The sequence below is a fragment of the Orussus abietinus genome, unplaced genomic scaffold (genome assembly GCF_000612105.2).
Source record: "Orussus abietinus isolate OABI.00-Male unplaced genomic scaffold, Oabi_2.0 scaffold216, whole genome shotgun sequence".
Classification (NCBI taxonomy): Eukaryota; Metazoa; Arthropoda; class Insecta; order Hymenoptera; family Orussidae; genus Orussus; species Orussus abietinus.
In genome coordinates, this window is record NW_019394378.1 from 39736 (window position 1) to 53085 (window position 13350).

Consider the following 13350-nt stretch of genomic DNA (forward strand, 5'->3'; position numbering starts at 1 on the left):
AAAGAAAAATAGAGGCGGGAATTCCCGCAGGATCTCCTCCCGATTGCCCGATGGATCGCAGTCTCGCACCGTTCCCACGGGCGGGAATTTCGAAATTCGAAGTGGACCTGCAATTAAAAAGACTGGACGGGACGAGAGGAACGAAATGGAGGATCCGCGAGAGGGAAGAAAGGCGAAAGAATTCGGGAACTCTCTCACGGACCAGGAAGAGGGGGAGCGTGGAAGAACACATAAGCCCTCGTTAAATGATATATCGTTTTATTTAATATGTCGATAAGATACTTTGAAAACATAAATGTCAAGGAACTGTCTGACCCCTTTTCCTAGTAGAAAAAGAAAAAAGAAGAAAAGAAAAGATAAACAAAAGGACATTCGATTCTCTCAAACAAAACATTAGCATAGCGGCGAGCAACAGTAATCGCCTCGCGCAATTAAGGCTCTCGTACCAGGAGAAGAGTCACCAATGGCTCGTCGAAACGTCCCGAGACCTGCCGTCAAAATCCCCCTTCCACGAGATGATTCCCAAAGGACGTGATAAAAACCCTCCGACATCTCTTCGAGAGCGAAAAAAAAGAAAGAAACAATCCAAAACCGTTCCCGGATCGTTTCGTCGAGCCAGCGACATCCGCGAGTCACTAGAACCGTTTCTTCCTTCCCTCTTTTCTATTTCTATCTTTTTCTTATTTCCTCTCATCCGTTTAAGTACACAACATAACTAATTCCTTCCCGCCTCGCTCGAAAACCGCGTTAACCGTACAAAGTATAGCACTGTACAAAAGTTCGCCCGAGGGATTCGTAGAAAACGGCGCCCGCGTTATATAAGACGGTAAATAGAGGTATATAAATACTACGCCTAAGGGTGTACGTGTACGTGTGTGTGAGTGCCAGTGTCTGGGTGTCGCCGCGAATCGTCGTGTATAAATATTACAGGATTGCATTTTTCGTTTCCGGGCCGGGAAGTAGGAAAAAAAAAACAACATATACGAAGAGAAAGAATAAAAAAAGAATTTCCGCCCGGCTAGGTACATGTCCTAGGTCGAATTTCCGAAACACCTCGCATGATCGTCTCCCGACCCATGTACACGTCGATTCGTATGTACGCACCTACGCACGTGCTCGTGCCACGTGGTCTACGGGCGATCAGCTGATCGCGCATTCGGTGCACGCGCACCGAGCCGGCGACCGTAGGACCGACATATATATATATAAATCTGTACGTATGTGCCCACATATATACACCCATACCCTCGTGTATATATTCATGCGTGTATCTATGCATACGCCTGCACTCCTATTGGTGTACTAATTATTCGCTATTTACCATTAACATAGTCATCGAGAGATGTAGGTACGTTTAATGAACAGGGAGCTCGCGACCGAGCCCGGCGCCGCTTTTCGATCACCTCGCAAACGGCGTCAAATCGGAGTTAAAAAATGGAATTCTCGAGAAAAAAAAAAATAGGTAATAATAATAACAACAATCTGCCAATTCCTCAAGATAGGACCCGAAAGCCTGGCGCCGCAATCACGACGAGGTGCGGTTCGGTATTGAGGAAAAAGAATGGAACAAAAAGAAAAGAAAAGAAAAAGAAACGTTTCGCCGAAATCGCGTCATCGAGAGGCGATTTTTTCCCTGAACTCCGACCCACTTTGTTCGGCCCTGTCACGCGATTCCCAGGGTAAACCTGGGTGGACCTCTTCCAGCTGGAATCGCGTGAAGTCTTGGTATCCTAATGCTAATCCTCGAAATATCGAAATATCTCGGACTCGGGAAAAGTGGCGTGAAATTAAAACAAAAAGGAAAAACGGGAAAAACCAAAAAAAGCTTGTGGCCCGCGGTCCCCTTAAAGCGGCTAAGTCTCTGCGGTATTTTCTTTCGTCGACGAGGAGCGTCGCGACGCCGACGTCGAAATCCCATGTCGTGTCTCGACCTCCCGGCTGACTTCTACTCGAGGCATTTTCTTCTCTTCCGAAATTCCGCCTCTACAAGGCAAGAAAGAGAAATAGAAAAATAATAACGATCGACGCCGCGCGCTCCTTTGCGCGAACGTCAGGTTGCTCTTGTATCAGTATTCATTGTTTTTTTTTATCTCCTTGATTTTTTCTCCACGGGTTTTCTTGCAAAAATAAGAAGAGATTCTCTATTATTATTATAATATATATGTATGTATATCGGTACATATTGCGGTGCATCGACCGTGTCGGGTTCCCGTATTTTTCGCCTCCTTTCCTCTCTCCGTTCCCGCGACATTTCTCTCTTTCTTTCTCTCTCTCTCTCTCCTTCCTCCTACGCGTCCCTGAAGCGACAAGAAATCATCTATTGGTTCTTTCTTTCTTTTTTTCCTTCTCTTTTTAACAGCCGCGCATAAATGAGACGGTCGTCCATTTTCGGTGTCTCTCTTTCTCTCTTTATTTCTCTTTAATCGACGTGAACGTCCTTCATTTTTTTTTATTCTTTCTTTCTTTCCTTCCATATTTCTTCATCGTCATATCGACAGTTTCTCGCGGCAACGGGCTAGCTCGGCCTACAACGTATAAAAATAAACGGATAAATAAAAATAGTGTTCTGCTCTATCGATTTAAAAAAGAAATCCTAACGTCGTATAAGCCGATTCCCCGGACCTCTCGTTCGGTCATTTCTCCCTCCTCTTCTTCTCTAGCTCAGTAACTACCGTCGTATGTTACAATTGAAAATAGAAGAAAACAAAGAAATAAAAAAAAAAAAAGAGAATTAAATCCCCAGATCTTCGTCCACGTGGGGCGAGGAACCGACCTGGGTCAACGTCGACTCTGTTGCGCTCACTGAACGTCAAACGAAGACCACGTGGGGGTCCGGTACTCTCACTTTCTCTACTTTCCATTAACAAAAAAGAAACGAAGATATCAATAATCTAGGCAACCGGAAAACTCAACGGCGATTGGTAGGTTCGGAAGGGCATCTATGTACATATAATAAAAAAAAAAGAGACACTTCGCGATTCGCCCCGACTTAAAAAGCGCTTATAAGGGAAAAAAAAAAAAGAAGAGTAAAAAGAGCCAAAATAAAAATTGAAGGAGTGAAAATAAGTACAGGTTTCCTCGATAGGGGTGAGATGGCAATTGGATCATTTCGGAAGGACCAAGGATTAAAATCGAAGGAAGTCCTTCCAAAGAGCAAAGGGTTCCTTTCCAACGGAAGAGAAAGTACAAGAGAGAAGATAAAAGGGGAAGAAAAAAAAAATAAATAAAAAATGCGAAAAGAAAACTCGGGAGCACCGCCGGAGCGAATCTTGACGAGTGGTCGAAAAACCCGAGGCTCTCTCTCAACTGTCCTAATCTATTATCATTAACACATTGTTACTCACTATCGTCTCTGTTATCATCATTTACAGTAACTACAAGTTTAATAATTCTTTAATATGTCTATGTGGCTAACAGGTACTTTTGCACTCATTCGAGGTGACGGCGAGCCGCGGATTCCAATCGCGGTTCGGCTTCTTATCAATTGTCCTTATCGATTAGGTTAAAAATGTATCAAATGTGTGAAATGCAACGAGAAGGGAAGTACCAGCGAGAGGGCCCCCTGCAGGGGACCCGCGTGTGCACAGCGTGATTGAAGCAATTTTCTTTCTCTCTCTCTATTTTTTTTTCCTTCATATAAAATTCCACATTTTTGGGATCCTTATCACGTGCTATCAGAGGATCTTCCGATTGTTCTTTTTTTACTTCCAGGTCGAGGAAGGAACCCCGGAATAATCCGCGAGCTGCCCACCGCTCTCGACTCGCTTCCTCGTCCAGCAATCCCGGAAAGGAAGTCTTTTGCGGTTTGCAGGAAAACAAGAAAAGAAAAGAAAAGAAAAGGAAAGAAAATAATTGTCCAGGGGTCGCCCTCCGCCAGAGGGAAACAGAGAATCTGGACCAACTGATTTGAGATCAATGGATGGCGGACATCCATTTTACTATTGTATTTTCCTCTTTCCCATTTATATCATTATTTCGATTTTCCCTGAGGACCGATTATTACCGAAAATGAGATTGGAGAAGGATATCGATATCTTCTTCACTCGCATCTTCGTCTGAATTTCTTCGGATGACTTTCGTCTCCTCCTTAATTTTTTTTTCTTCCTCTTTCGTTCTCATCTCGAGGAAAACAGAGAATCTGGACCAACTAATTTGATATCCATTTTACTATTGTATTTTCCTCTTTCCCATTTATCATTATCTCGATTTTCCCTAAGGACCGATTATTACCGAAAATGAGATTGGAGAAGGATATCGATATCTTCTTCACTCGCATCTTCGTCTGAATTTCTTCGGATGACTTTCGTCCCCTTCTTAATTTTTTTTTCCTCTTTCGTTCTCATCTTGAGGGAAACAGAAAATCTGGACCAACTGATTTGAGATCAATGGATGGCGGATATCTATTTTACTATTGTATTTTCCTCTTTCCCATTTATCATTATCTCGATTTTCCCTAAGGACCGATTATTACCGAAAATGAGACTGGAGAAGTATATCGATATCTCCTTCACTCGCATCTTCATCTGAATTTCTTCGGATGACTTTCGTCCCCTTCTTAATTTTTTTTCTTCCTCTTTCAAACAGAAAATCTGCACCAACTGATTTGAGATCAATGGATGGCGGATATCAATTTTACTACTGTATTTTCCTCTTTCCCATTTATCATTATCTCGATTTTCCCTAAGGACCGATTATTACCGAAAATGAGACTGGAGAAGTATATCGATATCTCCTTCCCTCGCATCTTCGTCTGAATTTCTTCGGAAGACTTTCGTCCCCTTTTTCACTTTTCTTTTTCTTCCCCTTCCGTTCTCATCCCGAGAGAACTCCCGAGATCCTCTTGATCTTCCTTTCTCCCGTGTTCGCATCTCCGAGCGATCGTTTGGCACACTTCAGAGGGAGAGTGGCCCTAAATTTCCACATCCCGATTTCCCCAAAAAAGTCATTAGGCCCTCCCGAGGGAGTTGGGCTCATCCGCCCAAGAGTCACTGCGAATCTCCTACGCAAGGCACAAATGCGAGCTCTCGGGATTTCCATTCCGCGTCCCCTGGATTCCCGTAAACTCGGTTAAATCGGACTTTTCGATGCACTTTCGATGCACCTACCAAGAAATCCAGGAGACGCGTTGAAAATCCCAATTATTACGAGGCGAGGCGACCTGCGGAACCGCCGGCGTGATATCGTCGAGGTCGACCCCGCTTTCTGGGCTTTTCCCCTTTCCTTCGTTCCTCCCAATATTTATGCAGCCGAGCCGAAGACACGGAGACAAAGAAACCTCCCTCGAGAAACCACGGGGGATTTTCCTATATATATATACATACATATATAGGAAAAAATATATATATATATATCCATACAGAGGGAGCGATCCCCGTTACGAAATTCGTGCGGTGCCGCCTGTAAAGCTACTAGTATCAAAAACTCGTAAAAATCCTCGAAAAACCGGGGACCCTCTCTACTCGAAATCCCGAAAAAAATCCAGATATCTCGGGATCGACCTCTCGATTAAATCGAAAGAAAGGAAAGAAACCAAGACATTTCCCTCTTTTTTTTCTCTTTTTTAAATCAAGAAGAAGGCTTTCAAAGTGCACTTTCAGCGATTTCTATCTACCTCGACGGACCCTCCCGGTTTTTTTTTGTATTGTTTTTTCTTTTTCTTCTATTCTGGAATTACCTTACGAGTGTGAAAAAACTTGAGCCTGCGTGTCGTCACATATTATCCTTTTTTATCTTTTTTTTTTCCCCACCTCTCTCTCCTCACCTTCGATCGACTTGCACCAAGCGCATTTTAATTAGCGATCAAAGTTTCTCTCATATAATATGTATGTATGTATATATCCTTTAACATCTTCCTACTCCCTTCCTCTTGTACGCGGCCGCATGCCTTCGTCTCTCTCGCACTCATTGCATCCGCCTATGACCGGCGCCCCTCGCTTACGCGCATCCTCCTCTTCTCGTCCCTTTTTTTTCTCCCCTCTCACCTCCTTCCACGCATCTTCCCCGATCCTTTCGCGCCCTAGAAAAGTATTCCTCGGTCCCTGGTTTCATTTGCTAGGCCTATTACTTTTTTTTATCATGCTATGCGGAATTTCCTGGTCGTCCAGTTCTTTTGAGCTTTCTCTTTCCATCTCCCGTGACTTCCTCTAAAAAAAGCCTCGCGTCAGTTGAAAGCGGTCGTCTGTTGAAAAAGTACTTACAAACAAATACTGGTACCTACTAATCGTAATGAACACATCGTTTCTTCGTTAAAGGAGACGCAAGCTCGCACTCATACCCTCTCTCTCTCTCTACCCTCTTTAACCGTTTTCAGGTGTCCAAGAACGATTGAAAAAAGTTATTAATTTACACACAATTTCGCTCCACTTTCCAGGTGGGCCTGAAAGGGTTAAAAAGTAGATCGCACTCATTCTCTCTTTCTCTCCCTCGCACTTGAGCACAGGTGCACCCTCCTATCGTTGCATTTAATAGAGAACCATTTTTCGCGCCCTGTCTCTCTCCCGCGCAAGCGCCACTCCATGCTTCCCTCTCTCTCACTCTCACGCTAGCGCGAGACGTGGACCTAACACCTCTCCTCGAATTAAATCCCTAAAAAGTAGGAGACCTCGGCGAGCCTTTACCGCCCGATGTTATCATAAAAAGGGGGTGGGGGGAGGAGGACTATTATCAATGATATAAGGATAGTGTGTACCTAATCTTTATACGCCCTATTTAACACGTCAATAATTAATATGTTTCCTTGTGGCGAGGCCGCGCCTCCTTGTAAAGCGTGTATATAATCCGTAGCGCGGGAGCGCGCGCGTTGAAAAGAAAAAAAAATATATATATATATATATAAAAAAATGAATCCTAAAAAAACGCACGCTCCCCGTTTCGGGACTAAAATCAGCGAGTCCTTTATAAAAGAAACTCGGCTTTTCACCCCGTACGAAGATTCTCGCCCCGTTAAGAGTCAGAAACAGAGGAAATTCCCTCCACCCCGAAGTGCCGAAAAATCCATTTTTCCGTATAATTGCAAATAAGAAAAAAAATTGAAAAAAAAAACAGGGAAACTGAACTTTTCGAAACAGTCGGGTGTGTCCGTTAAAATCGCTCAAGGGCCGTCTAAAAAATAATCCTGGACGGGAATTCGGACCAGCTGATCCGAGCGCAAGATCACGGCGACTCCTCCTGTGATAAGCCGCCCGGAAGAGAGAAAGAGAAAATAAAAAATGAAAGAGGGGGGGAGAAGAAGAATAATCGGCACTCCGTCCGTGACTCCGGGTCGAGAACCTTTGCCCGGAAGGAAACGTTTTCTTTCATTAAAATACGTCGAACGAGGGGAAAGCGTCTTAAAAGCGAATGTAGAAAATGTGCCGAAAAGACGTCTCGGAGGAACCCCTCGAATTAGGGCCCCCGCATCCCTACCGCTATAATTAAATATATATCTATATTTATATGTATCTTTCTCTCACTCTCTTCAATATATATATATAATATATATATATAATATATCTGTATGTGCATATATATGCTATATAAACTGTCTATATATATATATATATCATATTCAGCTATAATATCGCCCGCAACTCGATCCCGGACGCGGAATCGAGGCTCCCCTCGCCGGCACCGCGAAGAGCACCCCGAAGAGGAGGGCGAGAAAAGGGCCAGGAGGCCGAGGAGCATCCCGCGGCACCAGGATGTCCGTCGGGAGCGTCGATTCCGCCCTTCCGGGGCCCCTTTCGCCTCCTCTCGGGGGACCGGGGCCTCCTAGGGGGGATTTTACGCCCGCGCAACCCTTTCGAAGGAGGGTCCCCGTGCCCCGGCTAGCCGGGAGGGTCGGAGGTTCCCGAGGGACCAGGGCGCGTCGCAGGGGATCCCGAGAAGACGCCGCACCGGGAGCGATATCCCGAGGGGTGGACCCCCCGAGTTCTCGCCGAGGAGCAAGAAGAGCGCGAAGAAGCTCTAGGCGTACCCACCACAGGCGTTCCCCGTCGTCGCGGTCCTCCTCGGAGCTGGTAAGTGCTCTCACCCAGGTAGGTCGTTCCCGTCCTCTGCTCCCGGGATGGGCCACCCTCCGCCGCCACCCCCACGGGTCAAATCCCTAGGATTACCTCCCGCCGGAAGCATTCCTCTTCCCCGTGCAGTCCCCTCCAAGGAGGACTCCGTCCAGGGTGCATCGGAGCTCGAGGGTCGACGTGTCCCTCCTCCTCAGCGGGTCAGCGCCAGGTTCCGCCTGAGCTGCGAGAGCCTCGCCCTGAGCCTGGCCTGGTGCCTCTTGAGCTCGGCGACCTTGGCCTCGGTGATCTCGGCGGTCTCCGAGAGGATATCACAGTAGACCGCGGCCTGCCTGAGGATGGCGACCTTGGGGGCCTTGTCCTTGGCCTCGAGGGCCGGGACCAGGACCCTGAGCTCCTCGAACGCGTTCCTGAGCTCGATCCTCCGCTGGCGTTCCATGTTGTTGTGGAGGCTCCGCTTACCGGAGTCCTGCTCGTCGTCGGAGCTGCACCTCGAGGAGTGGGCCTTCTGGGGGGTCGGCTGGTGCACCGTCCTGGGGGGCGTCGGGGGGGTCGGCGGGCTCGGCGGCAGGACGGGGGTCGCGGGGGGCCTGCCCCTCTTCTGGTAGCTCCTGGGTCGCGGCCGCTTGGCCGGCTTTGGCTCGCCCTGGGCCGTCCTCTTCCTCTGGGTCCCCGAGGAGGGGGGTCGCCCCCGGGGCCGGCCGGTCGGCACCCGCTCCTTCAGGGCAGTCTTCACTGTTGCCTGGAACCGCTGCTGCTCCTCCGGGCTCGGATACGTCGGGAAACCCGCGGGCCTCGTCGGCTTCTCGAACGTCACCACGTCGATCTCCTCCTCCTCCTCGTCCTCCTCCTCCTCCTCGGCGCCTTCCTCCTCTGAAACATAGAGAGTGGACGCTCAGGGCGACACTCGGAGATGCTCCGAAGAACGACTCGCCGGGCAAGTGGGGGGTAGATGACCCGCGAATAAAAATTAAAAAATNAATAAATTCATAAATAAAGCAGGTGCCGCAAGAGTCAGGGACCACGCGGGGAAATGAACCCTTCCGTTACAACAGTCCTCTCCGCTGGAGTGACGCCACTGAACGGGGGCACCGCGCCCCGTAGTCGCGCGAACGCCGACTATAGTCGGCGCCCGTAACGAAAGGGTTAATACGATTGAAGTAACGAAGGTGCCCGCCGGTGCCGATGACCGGTCGGCACGGCCGAGTATTACCCGACCGCGACTTAAATCCCCCCACCGCGGCGGCGTCGGATAACCAGAATTCCCGGCTCACGGGGCGGAAGCCGTCCCTCTCGACGGAGGATTCCTCGTAAAGAGCGACCCGGCCGTGGTCGGAAGCGCGACCTAAGCCGTCGAGGCGCGACCGTAGGTTTACGTCCCGCCCACGCGCCCGGACTCTCAATGAATGGCCGTAGAGAGCGGGCGCATGCGCGGCGGGGCGCGCTTAGGGGGAGGTTACGTCACTGCGCGGGCACTCGCGGCTCGGCGGCGGTGCGACGCCTCTCGGCCCGGAGGAAAGGACGCGCGGCTCCAGGGAACAGGGAGAGGAGGGGTGAACCGGGCGCTCCCGAATTCGGTCCGCGTGCGCGACGCATTCCCGCGTCCCGGGCGACGGTTTTCCAGGAACGGACGGGATCTGCATGGGGGAACGGAACTCCCCCCCGGGGCGCGAATTCCACCGGGTACCGCGGAGCGGATTAATACGATTCGATTCGGCCGAGCTCGGCAATCTCCGGCCGGTTTCGCGGAACGCGAAGGGGGCCCCTCATTCCTCTCGATCCTCCGAAATCCGCGGCAAATCGCCTCCGCCCGTTGCGCGCGCAGCATCGGGGGCGAAGCGGGGGACTCGATCGATCTGGGGAGGGGGGCATTCCGGGCGCCGCGGCGGTTCGAACCGGCGGGGGACTCGGGGGGCTACGTTCCGCGCGTGGTCCGTGACCTTGGGAGGGATGCGCGCGCAGGGCTCCGGCCCCGGATCGATCCCCCGGACCTTTCCGAGGGCCGCGGCGGGCGTGACCTTGGGCCGCCAGGGGGACCCGCAGCGGTAGGGTCGCGGTGGGGTCGCGGCCGCGCCGCGGCGACGCCCGCGAGCGACTGCGGGCTCCCGAGGCGAGGGCTCGCGCGCGCCGCCGGCGCGCGCACCCCACGTGACCGGCCGGCCCGGTGATTCACCGTTAGGAGGCCGGCGCGCGCGGGCGCGCCACTCCGCGGCGAGCCTTCCGCGGGGGCGGCACGGCGTACTTACCCGAGTCCGAGGGCGTCTGCACGCCGAGATGGTCGAGTCGCTTCCCGTCGAACTCGTTCAGGTGGTAGCAGTGGTCGCTGAGGGTGTTCCTGACCTCGGTAGGCTCGGCGGCCTCCTCCATGCGCCTCCTCTCGTGGAAGCTGCGCACCAGCTGGCCAGTGACCTCGCTCACGGGGGCGGCCTCGGTCGTGCTCAGGCACTCGGACAGCTTCTCCTGGGTGCGCGTCCTCCCCCTCCCCGTCCGCTCCTCCTGGTCCTCCTCTTCCTCCTCCTCGTCGTCGGTCTCGGTGTCCTCGTCCGAGCTCTGGGGGGTCTGGGGTCTCGTCGAGTCCCCGTCGCTTTCCAGGTTCTTCGGGGGCCGACACCGCCGGGGGGGCGGGGCCGCCCTCGAGATCAGCAGACTGTGACCGGCGGGCACGCTCTTCGGGGCCTGGGCGCTCCTCCTGGTCGAGAGGATCCGGTTGTGCTCCTTGCTGATGCACAGGCCCGCCCACATGCAGTCGTGGTGCCGGATCTCCCGGGAGCCCAGGCACGAGAAGGAGAGCTCGTCGCAGACGTCCGAGAGGGCCTCCTCCTCGTAACCGAGGAGCGGATGGGGACCCTCCAGCCCGTCCATGTCGAACTTCTTCCAGATGTCCTCGGAGACGACCGTCGCCGTGTCGGCGGGCCCGTAGAGGAGGCCGAGCTCGGGGCTCTCCCAGGCCGCCACCGGCACCGGCATCCTGGATCCCCAGGGGCCCGGGGACCGGGCCCGCTCCCCTGCCTCCGAGGCTGGCCCCAAGACGTCCGTCCTCGCGGTCCTGCGGAGAAGAAACGCGGCCCCATTAGCGACACCGGGAACGATCCACGGGACTCGCGCCGACGAGTTACCCAGGGCCCGCCTCCCTCCCCCCGAAATCGACCCCGCAGGGACGCGGAACCGGTCGGACCGCCACCGATTCCCACGTGGGAAGACCCGGCGGGTCTCTCTATCGGCCCCAAACGAGGCGGCGAATCGAAAAGGTCCCGGAAAACCGCCGACCGTGAGAATCCTCCCGTTTCCTCGTCGCTCCATACGGGCTCGTTACCACGCCGGGGAACCGAGAGAGAGGGACCCATGCGCGCGCGCGCCGGAGTAAGAGAGAGGTCCGACTCATCGATCGCAGGGAAGGGCCAACGACACCGGGCGCGACCGGTACCGGAATCGCGGAGGGTTCCACGTATCCATTCCCTCGCTCTTTCCCCCCGGCACATCGATTACAAAAAAGTAACCAAAAGAAAAGAAAAGAAGAAAAAACACCCGAAATCGAAAAAAGTCCCACATTCTTCCGGGGTCTCGAAAGATCCTATATCGACGTTTCTCCTGCCAGTCGCAATCGAAGTCACGATCCACGCGCGCTCCGGGGTCAGGGTGCGCGCGCACGCGCGAGCTCCGCGACCGCGGGAAAAACCGCGGCGGCGCGCCTCGCCGGCACCAAAGATAGAGACAGAGATACATATGCGTATATGTATATACATATATACGTATGTATATAAAGAGAAGCGCGCGGGGGGCCGCCGGCTCGCCGGGCCGTGAAAAAGCCGTGATTTCTCTTTTCCCTGCCCCCCGGGGGGAGGGGGGGTGGGGCGCGACTAACCTCACGCTCTCCTCCTTTTTCCCCGGTCTCACGGGTTCCGCGGGTTTCACCGGTCGGCAGGGGGGAGTCGGGGGGACGCGCGGACCGGTTTCGGGAGGGCCCGGGTAAACCCGAGGCGAGGGTCTCTCTTACTTACTTCGTCGCCCCTCGCGCCTCGGCGAGAGCACGCGGAGGTGTCCCAAAGGTGTCCGCGGCGCCGCCTCCCGGGCTCCCTCGGGCGGCCTCGGCTAGTTCCGGCTAGTTCCGGCTAGTTCCGGCGGCGCGGCGCTAGGTGGCGCCCGCGGGACCGCTGCGCGAGGAATGCCGCCGGCGCGCTCCTCCCTCCGTTGGGGCTCGCTCTCTCTCACTCTCTCTCTCTCTCTCTCTCTCGCTCTCTCTCTCTCTCCCTCCGCCTCTCGCGGCTCACTTCGCGCCTCCCGACGTCGACTAGGGGGCCGCCCGGCCGACGTGGCGTCGCCGGCGCCGTTAACCGCTGTCCCGGGTCTGCGATAACTCCCGATGGTCGACGCGGCACTCGGGCATCCTCCAACGGCGGCTGGCTCGCGGGTGGGTCGCACTCGCGCGCGCGCAAGGCCGATCTCTGCGCGCCCGGTGTCGGGAGACGGAACGCGAAACACCCCTGCCGCGTCGCCCGGTCAGAGCCGACTGAACGCTCTCCGGCCGGCGGCGCGAGCCGCGCGCCGACCGGCCGACGCCCGCCGGGGGAACCGGCCCAGGGCCGCACCCACGGACGCCGGCCCCCCACTCCGCGCCGCGGTCGCACGTGGACCGGCTCGCGCCAAAGAATTCGGAAGTCCCATAGAAGCCCGGATCCTATGTTACCGCTCGATGCTCTAAAAGTTGACTAACAAACCAGAAGTGGGGGTAAAAGAGAGAACGCATGTGTTATCCAACAATATCTCACATACGGGAGGAAGAGAGACGCATATAGAAAGCCGAGTATCGCGGGTAAGATAAAGAAAGAATCCAACTCGCTATATATCCCCATATGATTAAGAGAGATGGAGAGACGATTACAGCGCCGCCATCCGGTGGCTGACGTACTATTTATCCAGGATAGAACGTCCGTATCCTTCCGGGACTCTGTAGAGACTTCTGAATTCTTTTCTCCCGCCGAAATCCCGCGACCCACCTCTCACTTGATACGGTCTATCGTAACGGAGAAAGGGATAAATAGATGAAAAGGGAAACGAGAATTATCTCGCGTAATATGGATGGATTGAGGGTAGGCTCCGCAGTAGGGATTTCCTACAATTTTAGCGATTACGGCGGGAGAGACGGAGAAAATTCCAGGTGGCGGCTTTAAGCGCGGGGCGAAGGAATCTAGGTCCGGCCCTGAGCCGGCCGCGTGGGGATCCGCGGGCGCCGCCGCGCCCGGATGACCCGCGGCCGGCCGACGCCGATTTCCGCGGATCTACGTCCTCCCGGTGTCCTGGCCGAGTATCCACGTCCTCCGGAGGGCTGACCCTCCCCCCGTGGACCACGGGCTCG

The 13350-nt window shown here is 53.7% G+C and overlaps 1 protein-coding gene across 1 annotated transcript; it reads right to left on the minus strand.

Moving 5' to 3' along the window:
- Positions 1–241: 241 nt before the first annotated feature.
- On the minus strand, positions 242–12488 carry LOC105701081 (transcriptional regulator Myc-B). The gene is made up of 4 exons (XM_012427507.1): positions 11996–12488; positions 10244–11043; positions 7959–8870; positions 242–2525 (listed from the first exon to the last, which is right to left on the minus strand). Exons 2-3 carry the CDS (start codon positions 10962–10964, stop codon positions 8191–8193), a joined length of 1401 nt encoding a protein of 466 aa, XP_012282930.1. The 5' UTR covers positions 10965–11043; positions 11996–12488; the 3' UTR covers positions 242–2525; positions 7959–8190.
- Positions 12489–13350: the final 862 nt, after the last annotated feature.